Raw genomic sequence first — 18,103 nt, 5'->3', positions numbered from 1 at the left:
TAAATGGCTCTCTCAGCACAGACTAAAGCTGTCTTGCTAAATATGAATTGATCTGGTTTGTTAGGAAGCCAATTAATTCCTTCTAATCTTATCCAATTCTAGGGAGCTCGGTAGTTCCTGTGAAGAATGTGGTGGTGAAATTAGAAGCAACATGCAAAACATTCAGCTACTGGTAGTTGTGGCCTACCCCTACTGTTTTTGTGTGTTGCTATTGGTCATAATGTAGGGGGGGGGGAGTTCCCCTCCATTTATTCCTTGTGTTCTCAGTAGCACTAGAGATACATAAACATTATGGTCTCTTATATGACCAACGCCAACACAAACAGTGGATCCAAAAAAGATCTCTCACAGATGGTGTTTCCTAAACGAGGTCTTACATGACCATCAGATTTATGCTGTCATGAATTATTTTATATACTATGTAGGACATGCTTAGTTCAACATTTTTTAGAAGATGGGGGGGGGGGGGGGGGGCTCATTTCAAAGAACTTAGACTTACAAAGTTGCATAGATTAATATAGGGCTCATTTTCAAAAGAGAAAAATGTCCAAAAAGTGTAATAAAGCAGCATTTGGACGGATTTTTTCTCAAAACGTCCAAAATGGTATTTTTGAAACCTATTTTGCAGAGATAACAGTTCCAAGGAATGTGTGCGTTGAAGGTTGAACCTTCAATGTTTTTGTGTCTGTTTTACTCCCATTAAAGCTGAGCTAGTGCCACGTTATGGATCCAAATGTCTCAGACAGTGATGCCAGAGCTTGCCTTGTGGCAGTGTTTTGGTGAAATTGTCAGAATTATCATCTTGCATCTTTCTTGGGGAGACATATTTGAGAGAGATTTAGACAGCTCCCATATTAACTTTCCTTTCTCCCTCCCCAGCCCGATACACTTTGCACATCCTAATCATGTTGACTTCAAATAATTCTGTTTAATGTGACCTGCATCCTTATTGGCAGTAGCAAGTCTAAATGAATAAGCACTGGAAGCTTATTTCCCCATTTCATGCCACATAGCAGTAAATTTGTTAAAAAAAAAAAAAACGAATCAGAGAAAATGTTTCTTCACTCAACGTGTAATTAAACTCTAGAATTCGTTGCCGGAGAATGTGGTAAAGGCAGTTAACTTAGCGGAGTTTAAAAAAGGTTTGGACGGCTTCCTAAAGGAAAAGTCCATAGACCATTATTAAATGGACTTGGGGAAAATCCACTATTTCTGGGATAAGCAGTATAAAATGTTTTGTACTTTTTTGGGATCTTACCAGGTATTTGGGACCTGGATTGGCCACGGTTGGAAACAGGATGCTGGGCTTGATGGACCTTTGGTCTTTCCCAGTATGGCAATACTTATGTATTTATGTAACACTGTTGAAGGGTTAGATGGAAAAGTCTGCCTTTTGGGGGGTGACACAAAGTATCTGTAAAAGAGAGTGGACACCCTGGGGGGAATGGACAACATGAGACTGATCTACAAAAATTAGAAGAATGGTCTAATGTTTGGCAGTTAAAATGTAATGAGAAGTGCAGAGTGAAGCACATGGGGTATAGAAACCAAAAAAATCTCTATTTGCTAGGGTGTGAGAGGCTGATAACTTGGGATGATTGTGTCAGAGGATCTTAAGGAAACAAAACAGTGTGACAAGGTGGTGGCCACGGCCAGAAAGATACATAAAGAGGCATATTTAGTAAAAGAAAGGAGGTGTTAACACCCCTGTACAAGTCATGGTGAAGTCCCATTTGGAGTGTTGTGTTCAATTTGGGAGGCCATAATCCCGCTAAGGATATCAAAAGACTTGAGGAGGTTCAGAGGAAGGCAACAAAAATGATATGGGGTTTGTGCCAAAGATGTATGAGAAGAGATTTGAAGACCTGAATATGTATACCCTAGGAAAGGAGGGATATGCAAACTAATCTTTTTCAGAGATGGGGAAGTGGTAGAACTACAGGTCATAAGTTGAGGTTGCAGTGTAGTAGATTTAGGAACAACATCAGGAAATAGTTTTCAGAGAAAGGGTGGTGGATGCTTAGATTGCCCTCCTGGGGCAGGTTGTTAAGACAAAAACAGTGATGGAATTCAAGAATGCATGGGATAAACACAGAGGATTCCTATATAGAAAAAGGATGGAATCAAATTAAACAAAATCTTAATGTCTTCATAGCTGGCGTGAGTTTTGATGGCAGCTCCAGAAGTTGGGAAGTAAGACCACTGCCGGGCAGACTTCTATAGCCTGTGCCCCAAAATTGGCAGAGAAAAAGAGAGAATAAGGGCCTTGTTTACTAAGCAACATTATAGGCACGTTAACGTTTTTAACATGTGTCAACCATGTACGAGCGTTAATCATGTACGTGCCTACAATATCCCTATAGGCGCCTACATGGTTAATGCGTGCGCTAAGTGTAGGCACGCTAAAAACACTAACGCACCTTAGTAAACAGGGCCCTAAGTATGTATATATCGTACCATATACAAAGCATATGCTATGAGTGCAGGTGCTGCAGCTTGCGAAACTCCTGTTTCCAGGCTAAATAATGCTCCCTTTCCCCACAGCAAACTCATTCCTGTGTTGGAAGAATTACAGGCACTATATTATTGGCTATAAAAAAAATAATTTGTAAAATAAACAAAAAAGCTGTGTAAAACAAATACTAACCTGATAATGCTGGAATAAGCTGGCTTAGGTCTGGAATTTTTGACTTCTTCTTTAGTGCAATAAAGAACGGCACAAGAAAGGTGATTAACTTCATACAAGTTATATTCTTACGGATTTCAGCCTTTTTCTCAATGTAGTCCGTCACTATCTTACGCTGAAGATTTATTCTCTGCTGCAGTCTTTGGTAGGTTACTAAATCAAGCTGCTCCTCCAACAGTCTTATCTCATTAGTAAGGTTATAGGAAGCATCAAATGTGAATATGTTGTCATACTGTTCAACTTGAGTGATGTAATATGCCATCTTCAATAAGATGTTGTCTACATACTGCATGAACAAGTTTACTTCTTCTGGCCCATCAGGTTCAAATGTTGGATCCATGTTTGAGGTGCTTGAATATATTTCTGCAAACTCTGTTTCTTGAGAAATATCAACTAGACCTGTATCACCCCAAAAAATATACAGATAAATCATTCTGTAGCAAAAATGTTAAATGTTAAATTGCAACAGCAATTTTACAAGAGCCCGTGGTTTAAGAAGGAAAGGTATGCACATTTCCCGATAAGCAAATTGTAGTACAAAAAAACAAACAAACAAAAAAAGCAAGACATGGTTATGCCAACATCCCTTGCGTGAATATCTGTATAGAAGTGCATCACTAAACTTTAGAAAGTTTTTCCCTGTAGAAGACTAGGCAGCAGGCGACTGTGAGGCTCATTTTTAAAAGAGAAAAACGTCCAAGAAGTGGCATAATTCTGCATTTGGACACTTTTCTCACAAAAAACATCCAAATTGGTATTTTCAAAACCAATTTTTAGATGTTTTTCTATGAAGTCCATCAGAAGTGCATTCACATAACAAGAGGACATGACAAGGGCGGGATCTGGGTGTTTCTAACACTTGGACGTTGTTCTGTCATAATGGAACAAAACAAAAACATCCAGGGCTATCTATAAGTTGAAAGTTTTGTTCTAGACCTGTTTTATTAACAAACTAGTAAAACAGGCCCGTTTCTGACACAAATGAAACGGGCGCTAGCAAGGTTTTCCTCGGATTGTGTATGTTTTAGAGAGTGTGTGTGTGTGAGAGTGACTGTGTGAGAGAGAGAGAGTGACTGTGCGAGTGTGTGTGTGTGACAGAGAGAAAGTGAGACTGGGTGCAAGTGTGTCTGTGAGAGAGAGTGTGTGCGAGTTTGTTTCACACAGATACAGTGTGTGTGTGAGAGAGAGAGAGTGTGTTTCACACAGATACAGTGTGTGTGTGAGAGAGAGAGAGTGTGTTTCATACAGATACAGTGTGTGTGAGAGAAAGAGTGTGTTTCACAGATACAGTGTGTGTGTGAGAGAGAGTGTGTTTCACATAGGTACAGTGTGTGTGTGAGAGAGAGCGAGTGTGAGAGTATGTGTGCGATACACAGACTATTTGTGAGACCGAGAATTTGCAGAACCCCCCTCCCCCTCTTCTTCCCCCACTCCCCTTTCCCCCCTTCCACCCCATCCGAGTTCCAGAACCCCCTCGAACTTCTTCCCATCCGAGTTCCAGGACCCCCCCTCCCACTTCTTCCCATACCCCCCTCCCCTTCCAGTTCCAGGACCCACCCCTCCCCTTCCAGTGGATTTCCAGTAATCCCCTCCCCCCCGTGTTGTTTGAGGACCCCCTTCCCCCCTCTGTCGTTTCAGGACCCCCCTTTGTAGTTTCAGGACCCCCCTCCCACTCCCCACCTGTTTGGCCCTCCCCTTCGTAAGAGCTGTCTGCTTAAAAGTTTTTACCTCCTGCATGCAGGGATGCCGCTTCCGACAGCTTTTTCTTTCGCTTGTGTTTCAGCTGTTCCTGTGGTCCAGCCCTCAAGGGCGGGACCACAGGAACAGCTGAAACAGAAGCGAAAGAAAAGGCTGACGGAAGTGGCGTCCCTGCGTGCAGGAGGTAAAAACTTTTAAGCAGACAGCTCTTACGAAGGGAAGGGCCAGAGAGGGGTGGTGTTTGCGGCGCTATTATCGTCGACGGAGCTCCTTCAGCAGCACTACCAGTAATTCTCACCTCCAACGTGCTTTCTTGCCTGGGACCGTGAATCCCTCGGAGTTGGTCTGCTAGGGTCACGTCATGCTGCCAGTGACGTCAGTCTGATCTACGGAGCCTTCCTGACCAACTCCAAGGGAGCCACGGTCCCAGGCAGGTCAGAACGTTGGAGGTGAGAATTATTATATAGGATAAGCCACAAAAAAGTGCCTTAAATGACCAGATGGCCACTGGAGGGAATCAGGGATGACTAACTCCCTCCCACCCTCCAAAAATGTGATTAAAAACATACTTACCAGCCTCTATGCCAGCCTCAGATGTTATACTCAGGTCCATTAGAGCAACATGCAGGTCCCTAGTAGTTTAGTGGTGGGTGCAGTGGACTGCAGACAGGTGGACCCTGGCCCATACCTCCCTCTACCTGTTACATTTGTGATGCTGGCTCCTTCTGCATCCTAATGGCTTGATTTTGTGCGTTTTTCATTTGGACTTTATTTTTTCCCAAAAATGGACCAAGAAGATAAATGCACAGAGCACAAAAAATATCTAGCAAATAGCCATTTTCGGAAAAAAAAAAAAAAAAAAAAAGGTACACATTTTTACGTTTTGAATTTTAGATGTTTTTAGCAAAACGTCCAAAGTTGGTCTTAGATGTCATATCGAAAATGCTCCTCCATGGGCACTAACCAGTGAAAAAGCAGCTTAAAAACATTCAGAGACATCACAGTGCAATCTATCCTCCCTGAGATGTCAAATGAACTGGCTTATTTCCCTTTAAGAAAGAAAAAAGGAAGAGGATTCTAAGGGGTCCTTTTTCAAAACTGAAACAGAAAGTGGCCCCACCTAGCTATGCCTCTGTTTTCAATATATCAAAGATGATGCCTAGATCCCTTTCCTAGTCGGTGATTCCTAAAGTGGAACTTTGCATTATGTACATATAATTCGGGTTCCTCTTTCCCACATGCATCACTTTGCACTTGCTCACATTAAACGTCATCTGCCATTTAGATGCCCAGTCTCCCAATCTCATAAGGTCCTTTTGTAATTTGTCACAATCCTCTTGAGATTTAACAACTTTGAATAACTTTGTGTTGTCAGCAAATTTAATTACCTCACTAGTTACTCCCATCTCTAGATCATTTATAAATATGTTAAAAAGCAGCAGTCCCAGCACAGACCACTGGGGAACCCCACTATCTACCATTCTCCATCGAAAATACTGACCATTTAACCCTACTCTCACACATACACATTTGAAACTTACCACGGAATGCCTCAACGTGAGCTGTCAGTTAAGTGTGGTAATTCTAAAATGGGGCACCTAGATTTAGGTGCTAGGAAAGTACTTATTTGAAGCCTATTCTATAAAGAAAAGTAGATGCCCAGTGGGAGCAGAGGCCCAAGCAGATCGGGGTGAACCTGGGAGTCATCCTGGAGAATGCTGAGTGAAATATGCAGATGGAATGCAATGCAAGACCTCCTCAGCACCTGCTAGGCAGTTGGTGGGAGCACTGGATAGCAGTAGTAAAGGCCCTAGTGGATTGGGAGGGACCTGGGAGTCACCCCGGAGAATGCTGGGAGGAATATGCAGATGGACTGTAACACTTCCCCTGTGCCTGGCAGGTGGCTGGTGGGAGAATGCCGACAGGAATATACAGATGGGCGGCCAATGGGAGTGTTGGGTAGTAGGAGAGGAGGCCCAAATGGATCAGGGTGGACCTAGGAGCCACCCTGGATTAGCTTGGCGGAATATGCAGATGGGCTGCAAGACCTTCCCAGCTCCTGGTAGGCAGCCAGTGGGAGCAGAGGCCCGATCGGGGTTGATCTGAGAGTCACCCTAGGTTAACTGGGAGGAATACGCAGGTGGGCTGTAAGATCTCCCCAAGCACCTGGTAGATATCCACTGGGAGCGTTGAGTAGTAGGAGCGGATACCTAAGTGGATCGGGGTGGACCTAGAATAGTAGGAGGAATGGATTGCAACACATCTCCAGCGTCTGGGCCAGCAGCTGGTAGAACCTGCTACCCAGCAGTACCATCTATCCACTGTCAGCCACATAGACAATACAGGCAGAAAAAGCTAATTATCTTGCCAAGATCAGCCCATGAGCAAACTGAAAAATCATTCATGAAGTCACTTGCGGCTGATGTGAGGGCTCATTCATGAACCATTACGGAAATAAATGAAGAATGGTGGGAATGAAAGAACACTATGGAAGACTCACAAGACTTCTGAAATAATGTCTCTGGATAGGTGAGTCAAAAATTAAACTTTTCGGACTCAAAAACAAACATTTTGTTTGACAAAAGCCATAACATTGCCTTCCAAAGTAAGCACCTCATCCTGACTGTCAAGCATGGTGGCATGACTACTTTACTTGATCAGGGTCTAGAAGCTTGCATTACTGATGGAACCATGAATTCTACTTTATATCAGAAAATTCTAGAGAATAACATCAGATCATCTGTCTGTGAGCTGAAACTGAGCTAAATCTGTAATACAGCAAACCAATGACCTTAAGCATTCATGTAAATCTACAGCAGAATAGCTGAAGTAGGAGAGATTTTGTATTGGCCAAGTCAATGTAAACCCTACTGAAATGCTGTGGTAACTGAAGCAATTATCCAGGGAAACACTTTCTGTGGTAGTTTGTATCTGAATGCTATTGTTTACAATGGCTTCCTTGTATTGGACTGTGTACGGAAGTAAAGTGTTACTTTTTATTAACAACCTTAGGAAAACAAATCGACAAAAAAAAAGCCAAAGAACCTTAAAGGTGATGTAAGAGATTTATCAACAGTTATATGAAACAGTTGAAGCTATTGCCACTCAAGGAGATGACAACAGTTACTAAATGAAAGATGTGTACTTTTTCACAAAAGCATACTTATTGTTGAATTTTAATTTAATTTAAACATTTATATTCCACTATACCCAAAGGTTCTAAGTGGATAACAAAAAGTTAAATAATTTAACAAAATATAAAATAAAAAAAAAAACAAAAAAAGGGAAACATTCCAATATCAAAATTGCAATTCAGCAAAAGATTCCCACTGACTTTTTAATATAAAGATCTTATTTCCCTAAAATAATATCGAGTCCAAAAGTCCATCTACCATGTGGAGAAGCCATTTGTTAAATACTTCATAAAGAGCCAGGTGCAGTCCTAAATATAGTGCCATACACCAGGGGTTCTCAACCCAGTCTTGAGGACAAACCAAGACTAAATAATATATCCTTCTGTCCAAGTTATTCAGTGGGGTTATCATTTTCTCATTAGGGTTTAGATTAGGATCAAATCATTTTTTTGGATAATTTGTGCTAAAATAATGGCCATTCTAGGGGTTCACAAACTTTTCTCAGCACTGCATGTAGGACAGTTTCCTGATCTACAATCTGAAGTAGACAAGTCACTAGACTCTCCAAGACAAGGGTGGAGCAACCATGGTCCTTGGGGGCCAAAACCTAATTCGGTTTTCAAGATTTCCACCATTGAATATGCATGAGATCTATTTGCATACAATGGAAGCAGAACATGTAAATCAATCTCACGCATATTCATGGTGGAAATCTTGAAAACTCAATTGGATTGTGGCCCTCAAAGATCATGGTTGCCCACTCCTGCTCTAGGAGGAATAATGTTCTAGAAATGGTATGTTCATTTGGTTCGTACTGTGTCCACGGAAGATAGTATGGAAATTTAATATAGCATGTTTACTCACCTGCTGAACCAAACTCTGCAAACATTTCTCTACTTGTTTGTGGGATGCCATTTGCATTAACATCCAGATTTGAACGCCAAAAGTCAGAGAATCTGACTCTTTTCTCTTTTGGCATATATGCACCATGCCAGAGTGCTTTTATCATGTAGTCAATACTGATCAAAATCTGTCCCACTCTGGTATCATAATACGCTAGCGGAAGCTGGCATGATGTGCTGAGATCATAATTGGCATCCAAGCAGATGGAAGGAATCTGGTTTAAGCAATAAATTCCAACTGTCAGTTCTCTCACCATTTGATGGACTTCTCTGTAGTTTATTTGGATGTCTGGTTCCACTGGTGCTAGCACAATGGCATTAGGGAAATTGAAGTTTTTAATTTGGCCTATCAGTCCACTTGGCAGCTGTAATGGGAAGCGAATGTCATCTTTAGGAGCTAGCCAGCTGGTGGATGAAACTGCAAGTAATTCCTGTATCTCACTTCGATCAAATTTTTCAAAAAAGGTAGTGGCATATCTCTGTGCTGCCAATTCCAAGAAGAAGGTTTCATCTTGTAACTTAATCAGATTAGCAGATCTTCTGGCAGACCTCAACATTCTTTAACAGTTTCCCCAGATTTTTCTTCTAAGCATTAAAGAGAAAACATGATATTAAGAGTTATTTCATTTGGTTACTTGAAACATACAACTTCATTGGTCACACTCATCTTTAGACATGCTGAGGATATCTGAGGTATGTGTTGAGACATTCACTATGTTCTTGTACAGATGTTATCTGTCATCATAATGTTGCTACTGTGATGTCACTAACACAACATGGGATTCATGCTTTTCTGAATACAATTCTAAGGTAAGCCTCCTGAATAATACATCGCTTGTCAAGGTGAGGTCTGTCATCGCAGATGCCATATCTCAAGATTGTGGCATATAAATTAATCTGTGACCTGTTTAACTAGGTCTAAACTCTGTTACTTTACATTAGAGCACATAGTCTGAAGTGGTTAATTAGATGAGCAGAGAGAGCTTTGAGACATGATAGAGACATCAAATGTACATTAGCAAGGCTATAAGTTTAAACTCATAATTTGTAAACTAATGCCTTTCTCTGTTTGAATGTTCACCTGCCTAATAAACAAAATATTAAAATAAAAATAAAGGTAAATTAATCTGTGACCAAGATTACTTATATTTTGATACACTTATCCAGAGCAGTTGAAGTTCTAAATGATGCAGGATATGAGATGCATCATACTGAATGCCAGTTTGTGCTTGGCATTAGTTAAGTTGGCAGCAACATTCTCTCTAAGATAAAAGCAAAACTGCCAGCACCTTGCTCCTCATGACAGACATTATTCATCCAATCAGCAGTTTAAGCTGTTTATAGTCCCATAGTCTGTGGGAGCACATGGTACCTTTGGTAGATGTTGGTGTCCAAATGTGCACCTTAGAGGAAATATCAGTGACAGCACCTACTTTTGAAGTGGAGACTGAAGGACTCTGAAATAAAGATGTGTTAGATATGAAATGAAAAGTGAAGGACCACCATCCCTAACAGTATACCAGTAACTGCTATTACTACTTATTCCATAATGATACTAGATGTATACTATGCTGAACAAATAAATATAAACAAACAGTTCCTGTTTCATGTAGTTTACACAATCTAGTCAAGACACACAGAAAAGTTAGATAAGAGTGCCAGGAAATGTATAGTTTAAGTAAACTTTAGTGTAAAAAGTACAGGTAACCAACCATGAAACACTGGATAAAGTGGGGTTCTGTTCTAGGAGCCAACTAAATAAGTGTAAGATCCCACTGAAAGAGAAGAGTCAGTCTGGTACAGACCCTTGAGCTATTAATGGCTCCGCCCAAGTAACATGGGATGCAGGTTGGGGGTGAGAGCCTTGTTTTAACTATATACAAGAAATTTTATAATGTATCTTGCCTTGAATTTATAAAGCATGTCACCAAATTAAATAAATAAAACAAAAATAAATAATGGTTTGGATAAGAATAATCTTAGCTTATCAACCTACATCAGTAATATAAACTGGGTAAAACATGTTATAGAGTAACAAGACGATTATTATATGGACAGTAATGTCCTGAAAAATAACAAAATTCCTATATTTCTATTAATATAAGGCCCATCAACTACCCCCCACCCAAAAAACAAAATATTAGTTATAGATATCTTCTAAAGCAGTGTTTATGTTTCAACGGTTTTTATTGATGATTCAACATTTAGAATAAAAGCAATAAAGTCAAACCCTTTGTGATCATAATAACAAGTCATACGTGTATACATACATCTTAACTGCATCATCAAAATTTTACATTTTCTCCCCCCCTGTCCACCCCTCCAGGAGCAGCTTCACATTGAACTTCTTACTTCATGGTACCTATTCCTTCCAGAGGCTATTACAGGAATTTTCCAGTCTTATACATGAGTACATTTCTGCTGAGCGTCCCATTTGCTAGGGCGTGCCAATTTTATTGAGCACGGCACTTCTTGCTTTGTGGGAGATATTTTGCAAATACTTAACCCATATAGCTATAAACCTCTTTCTTTTCTTGGGATTGCCAGAGGCCTCTCTAGCCTCCCAAAGCATTAATTCATGCAGACTATTTTTCCAATACCAAAAGGAGGGCGGATCTACCTGCAACCAGTGTCTTAATATACATTTTTCCCCACTGCATATGCCTTGCATAGAAATATCTCCATATTTTTGTCTGAAATCCCATCACTTTTATTCAAAAGCACTCCTCTCCAGGAAGGGAGCAATCTTTGCCCTAATAGATGTTCAAGATATTTCTGCATCGCTCTCCAAAATAATTTTATTCTATCACATCTCCAAAATGCATGCATAAAGGGATTACTGTCTCTACAACACTTAGGGCATTGGGCATCAGGTGTCCATCCTGCTCTTACAGCTTGTACCTGTGTTATGTATCCCCTATGGATTACCCTATATTGACTCTCCTGCAACTCTGCCCCACCTACTTGCTTTGGTATTTCTTTATCAATTTTGCAAAATTTATGCCTTTCAGCTCATATCCCAAATCTTTGCTCCATGTCTCTTTTAATGTCTCATATGTACGTTGGGGAATGAGCGACACCAGAGCTCTATGCAAACTCGAGATTGACACCTGCCCATTCTAAAGCAGTGTTTAATAAGCCATTCCTGGAGCACCCCTTAGCCAGTCTGGTTTTCAGGAGATCCATAACGAATATGCATGAGCTAGATTTGTATGTAATAGAGGCAATGCATGCAAACTTCTCTCATGCATATTCACTGTGGATATCCTTGAAAATCAGACTGTCTGGGATACTTCAGGAATGGCATGAGAAACACTATTTTAAAGAATACCAGTGTTTACAATTACTAAGTATTCTTGCCATAAATATACAATGGGATAAATATCTTGGAATATTTAGCCCTAAGTAGCAAAGAAGAATGTGAATCAGGGCTGTGGAGTTGGTGGTATACTAAGAGGCACATTTTCAATGCACTTAGACTTACAAAGCTGGTGTATTTTCAAAGCCCTTAGACTTACAAAGTTACATAGAGGGGCATAATTGAACGCGAACGCCCATCTCCATGGGCGTCTATCTCCGAGAACGGGTACGTGAAGGGGCGGGACAGACCGTTATTTTTGAAAAAAAATGGGCATCCATCTTTTTTTTCGATAATACGGTTTGTGCCGGGCAAATGCATCGGATTTGTGCGGATTTGAGCTGGGTGGTTTCGTTTTTCAGCGATAATGGAAACCGAAGGCGCCCAGCTCAAAAACAAACAAATCCAAGGCATTGGGTCGTGGGAGGGGCCAGGATTCATAGTGCACTGGTCCCCCTCATATGCCAGGACACTAACCGGGCACCCTAGGGGGCACCTGTAACAATAATAAAAAAAAAAAATTAAAATACCATTCCCAGTCCATAGCTCCTTTCCCTTGGGTGCCGAGCCCCCCCAAATCCCCCCCAAAACCCACTGCCCACAACTCTACACCATTACCATAGCACTTATGGGTGAAGAGGGGCACCTAGATGTGGGTACAGTGGGTTTTGGGGGCAGTTTGGAGGGCTCCCATTTACCAGCACAAGTGTAACAGGTAGGGGGGGATGGGTCCAACTGCCTGAAGTCCACTGCACCCACTAACAACTGCTCCAGGGACCTGCATACTGCTGTGATGGAGCTGGGTATGACATTTGAGGCTGGCAGACAGACTGGAAAAAAAGTTTTTAAAGTTCTTTTTTTTGGGTGGGAGGGGGTTAGTGACCACTGGGTTAGTCAGGGGAGGTCTTCCCCGATTCCCTCCGGTGGTCATCTGGGCAGTTGGGGCACTTTTTGGGGACTTGTTCATGAGAAAAAAGGGTCCAGAAAAAGTGACCCAAATTCTCGCTTCTGGGGCTCTTCTTTTTTCGATTATTGGCTGAGGGCGCCCATCTCTCCTCGGCTGATAAACACACCCCAGTCCCGCCTTCACCACGCCTCTGACATGCCCCCTTCAACTTTGTCCGTTCCCGCGACAGACTGCAGTTGGAGATGCCCAAAATCGGCTTTCAATTATACCGATTTGGGCGCCCATAGGAGAAAGGCGCCCATCTCCCAATTTGGGTCGAAATACGGGCGTCTTTCTCTTTTGAAAATAAGCTGGATAGTAACCTATGGTACTTTGAAAGTCTAGGTGCTTTGAAAATGAGCCCCTGTAACCTAAAGAACTTTTAAGTCTAAGTGGTTTGAAAATGAGACCCCAGCAAGCTCATTTTCAAAGCACTTAGCCTCCCAAAGTTCCATAGAAACCTATGGAACTTAGCCTCCCAAAGTGCTTTGAAAATATGCCTCTATATCTTCTATTTTAGATCTAGCACTTAGTGGAATGCACAGCATGGTACGAGAGGTAACGGTGTTGGGTCCGCTGTGAAACAGTGATCAACACAACATGATCAAGTTTGAGCTAATATCTGGAATGAAGTCACTAAAGAAATCTACTGTAACAACATTTAATTTTGAAAGTGTGATTATGACAAAATGAGGAAAATGGTTAAAAAAAAAGCTGAAAGGGTTGGCTGCAAAGGTTAGGACATTAAATCAGGCATGGACGTTGTTTAAAGATACCACTGTGGAAGCCCAGACCAAATATATTCCACGTATTAACAAAGGTGGAAAGAAGAGCAAACGACAGACAGCGTGATTAAAAGGTGAAGTGAAAAAGGCTGTTAGAGCCAAAAGAACATACTTCAAAGAATGGAAAAAGGATCCAAATGAAGAAAATAAGAAGCAACATAAGCAGTGTCATGCAAAGCACTGATAAAGAAGGCTAAAACGGAATATGAAAAAAAAAAAACGTGGAGACAAAAAACTCATAGTAGCACCTTTTTCAGGCACATCAGAAGCAGAAAGCCTGGGAAGGAATTTGTGGGACTGGTAGACCATGAAGGAGCAAAAGGAGCACTCAAGGAGGATAAGGCCATAGCAGAGAGATTGAATGAATTCTTTGCTTTGGTCTTTATGGAAGAAGCTCTAAGAGATCTACCAGTACTGGAAATGATTTTCAAGGGCGAAAATGCAGAGGAACTGAAAGAAATCTCAGTGAACCTGGAAGATGTAGTGAGACAAATTGACAAGTTAATGAGTGATAAATCACCTGGACCAGATGGAATACACCTCAGGGTACTGAAAGAACTCAAACATAAAATTGCTGATCTGTTGTTAGTGATCTGTAACCTATCGTTAAAATTGTCTGTAGTACTTGAAGACTGGAGGGTGGCTAATGTAATGTCAATTTTTAAAAAGGGTTTCAGTAGTGATCTGGGAAATTACAGACCAGTAAGCCTGACTTCAGTGCCAGGGAAAATAGTGGAAACTATTATAAAGAATAAAATTACGGAACACGTTGACAAATATGGTTTAATGGGACAGAGTCAGCATAGGTTCAGCCAAGAGAAGTCGTGCCTTACCAATTTGCTTCATTTCTTTGACGGCGTAAATAAACATGTGGATAAAAGTGAGCCAGTTGATGTAGTGTATTAGATTTGCAGAAAGGTTTTGACAAAGTTCCTCATGAGGGACTCCTGAGAAAATTAAAAAGTCATGGAATAGGAGGCAATGTCCTTCTGTGGATTAAGAATTGGTTATTGGGTAGAAAACAGAGGGGTAGGGTTAAATGGCCATTTTTCTCAATGGAGGAGGGTGAATAGTGGAGTGCCACAGGGATCTGTACTGGTTCAAGTGCTATTTAACATATTTATAAATGATCTGAAAAACAGGACGATGAGCAAGGTGATTAAATTTGACAACTTTGAATAGTTTGGTGTCATCTGCAAACACATGGATTGTGAAAAAATTGCAGGAAGACCTTAGGAAACTGGAAGACTGGGCATCCAAATGGCAGATGAAATTTAATGTGGACAAATGCAAAGTGAAGCACACTGGGAAGAATAATCTGATGCTAAGGTCCATCTTAGGATTCAGCACTCAAGAAAAAGATCTAGGTGTCATTGTATACAATATGCTCAAATCTTCTGCCCAGTGTGTGGTGGTGGCCAAAAAAAGCAAATAGGATACTAGGCATTATTAGGAAATGGTTGCAGAATTAGACAAAGAATATTATAGTGCCTCAGTATAGCTCCATGGTGCGACCTCACCTTCAGTTTTGCGTTCAATTCTGGTCGCTGTATCTCAAAATAGATACAGCGAAATTAGAAAAGGTTCAAAGAAGAGCGACCAAAATAATAAAGGGGATGGAATTCCTCCCTTATAAAGAAAGGCTAAAGTGGCTGCAGGGGGGATATGGCTGAGGTCTATAAAATCCTGAGTCATATAGATGGGGTAGATGTGAATCGATTTTTCATTCTTTCAAAAAGTATAAAGACCAGGGAACACTCAATGAAATTACATGGAAATACTAAATCAAATAAGAAGAAATATATTTTCAGTAAAAGAATAGTTAAGCTTTGGAACTTGCTGCTGGAGGATGTGGTAACAGCGGTTAACATACAGCACTGCGTACGTCTAGTAGCGCTATAGAAATGATGAGTAGTAGTAAAAAAAAAAAAAAAAGTTTGGACAATTTCCTGGAGGAAAGTTCATAGTCTGTTACTGAGATGAACATGGGGGAAGCCACTGCTTGCCCTGGGATTAGTAGCATGAAATGTGGCTACTAACTGGGTTTCTGACAGGTATTTGTGACCTGGATTGGCCACTAGTGGAAGCAGGATACTGGGCTAGATGGACCATCAGGAAACTCGTAACTCGTGTGGAGGAAGGCCTTTCAAGCAATGTATCATGTACTATTTTTAAGGCTTGTGTCTGAGGGATGTTAGAATACAAGGATTCAAGATCCATAGTGTGAATGTGAAGGCCCATGGGAATTGAATGGGCTTCTTTGCATTCAGCAGGCCGCTATAGGTAGCTCTGAGTGATTTGTAAAAGAAGCCCATAGGCTTTTGGCTTATTCCAAAAGCTACATTTTCTTTTATCAAAAAAGCAGAATTCAAAAGATTGTATAGTCATAGAATATGATACCACATAAACTCAATTTGTATTCTCAAAACAATTTCAAAATCGTATGCACAACTATTCTGTGTTATTTAATATATGGTCTCCACAATTATGCTCTGTTGCTTTACTTAGAGCTGGAGTTAACACATTCAAGAACTGAAAACTGGAGAGACTGACAATAGTTGATAAACTATAAAATACAAATCCATTCAAGTGATTTCCTTATAGTCACATATGCAGTCCCTATAGCAGGAAATGAACCTCCCCACAACAGTCATTGCAGAGAATCCCGATGCAGCCTTGGCAGCAGGGGATAGCAACGAGTTACAACAGAAAATCCTAACAAAAAGGGTTCCTTGTTTGGCCCAGAGGCTTCTTCAGAGGAAACTTTGACGATTGGGAAGCTGCAACTGCAAAAAAGAGAAAAAGAAACCAGCCCAGTGTAATTTATAGAATGAGTAATAACTGGGACAGTAGGAGACTGGAGAGCACACAACAAAGGCATTCAAATACAAATAGTAAGCACTTACCCTATAACAATGGCTTGCCCGAGCACACAACAGAGCCTAACCAGCCAGATTTCACACTTCAAAAGGGCCCAAAATTACCAGCAATGCTCTCTATATAGCTGACCCTGAATTTGAAAAAGACTTTAACTCACTCATGTGTTGAAGTTATAAAACTATTGTTACTTATAGTTATTTGATACTGTTTACATACACGATTTAAGAAATAGTGACAGAGATTCTCAGCACATATTTTGTTAAGTTTTGCACATGAATAATGTGCGCATATCAGCACTTTTAAACTGTGTGGCATATGAACAAGGAGGACCCTATGAAAGATCGGTCCATTCCATTCTATCACCCTCAGTGAGACCCGTATATAACAAGGATCATCATCTCAGAGCGTTCCTTTTGTTTACACACACACACACACATATATATATATATATATATAATATTGATTGGCTAATTATACTGTTCTGTGGGATTATTCGGTTATTGATTAATTGCCCAGCACTGAAGAGATTTATTGATTTTGGAATACAGGTGGGAGCAGATGCGGGGAAAAGAAGAGGTGAATGACATCACGAAGAACATAGGAAACAAAATAAGAGAACAGATACTGGGAAAATAAGAATAAGCAGTTAGCAGCAGAAGTTAGTTTATTATTCTTACACTTCGTTCTCTCGCTTCCAAGCTTCGCTTCTGAGTGGCTAGCGGCAGTCATCACGTTGTCAAGGGGGAGCGATGCAATGCCAAAAAAAAAAAAAAAGTGCATGGCGATTCCAGAGCGAGGCCTGGAACGCTGTGAGGGATTCTATTGGAGTTCCAAAATTAAGCTTGTAATGCAAGAGAGATTCTATTGGAACATCAAAGGGGGTCTTTTTTTTAGCTCGAGTTATCTGCAGCAGGGTGGGACCTGCTGTAGATAACTCGAGCTAACCTGTAGTAAAAGACCCCCAGAATGAGGCTTGGATTGCAACGCGAGTATTAGAAATGCAGAATGAGGCTTGAAATTCACAGAGACAAGCGAAACAGCAGTAGCACTGGTTCAATAAACCGCAATCCATCAGTGCCAAAAGTTTCCTGCTGCCGGCCTTCAAAAATAGCTCAATTTGGTGGGACTTCAACTAGCAACAGTTTTAGCCATGCCTTATCATTAGCAACGTAGGGGTACTCACTCACGTGACCCTGGTAAGAGAGCTGGGAGGAAGGACTCCCGGACCGGTCATGCTCAGAGTTTAGCTGTGGATTTGGATTTAGCTCTCTCCATTGGAAGTACAAGGTGAATGACTTCAGGTACATACATACAGTAGGTGCAGATGCACTTAGCGATATTTTGACCCGATGTGGTCCAGCGTCAAATCGGGGAAGGAGCGGTGTGTGCTTAAGGCTGATAAATTACCAATACAAACCACACTCAGCAGAAGAGCTGGCGATAGATAGGGTCGCCCTCTGAAGGTTGTACGTAGCCAATATTGCTGCCAGCAGCATCGTTCATAAGATAGGGACCACAGAGGTTGCATTGCAGTGCTACTCTGTTCTGTCCTTTTCTCAACGCTTATTAGACACCCGCCCCCCTACAGTTCTAGATGACCTGCAATAAATAAGCTGGAACATTCACCAGAAATTTGCAAATAACGTTAAAGTAAATACACTTAAAAAAAAAAAAGGAATTTATATTACAGAATTGGATAGTATTTTGCACAAGT

At 41.0% G+C, this 18,103-nt stretch overlaps 2 protein-coding genes across 4 annotated transcripts in view; one reads left to right on the top strand and one right to left on the bottom strand.

Moving 5' to 3' along the window:
* Positions 1–9,876, bottom strand: part of ANKAR (ankyrin and armadillo repeat containing) — a 210,743-nt gene extending 200,867 nt beyond the window's left edge. The window contains exons 1-3 of the mRNA XM_030210379.1: positions 9,793–9,876; positions 8,383–9,005; positions 2,648–3,085 (exon numbers count right to left, since the gene is read on the bottom strand). Of these exons, the coding sequence (XP_030066239.1) occupies positions 2,648–3,085; positions 8,383–8,977 (1,033 nt within the window). The 5' untranslated portion in view covers positions 8,978–9,005; positions 9,793–9,876. The remainder of the gene's footprint in view (positions 1–2,647; positions 3,086–8,382; positions 9,006–9,792) is intronic.
* A 7,509-nt stretch (positions 9,877–17,385) lies between these two features.
* LOC115473855 (glucose-1-phosphate thymidylyltransferase 1-like) overlaps positions 17,386–18,103 on the top strand; it is a 27,864-nt gene continuing 27,146 nt past the window's right edge. For 2 of the 3 annotated variants that reach the window (XM_030209003.1, XM_030209002.1), the window contains exon 1: positions 17,386–17,676. The gene's annotated coding sequence lies outside the window, so the exon portion shown is untranslated. Of the gene's footprint in view, positions 17,691–18,103 lie in introns of all 3 variants that reach the window. The other variant, XM_030209001.1, reaches the window with a different exon arrangement.

Source organism: Microcaecilia unicolor, chromosome 7 (genome assembly GCF_901765095.1).
Source record: "Microcaecilia unicolor chromosome 7, aMicUni1.1, whole genome shotgun sequence".
Lineage (NCBI taxonomy): Eukaryota > Metazoa > Chordata > Amphibia > Gymnophiona > Siphonopidae > Microcaecilia > Microcaecilia unicolor.
This window is presented reverse-complemented; position numbering and strand designations above follow the sequence as displayed.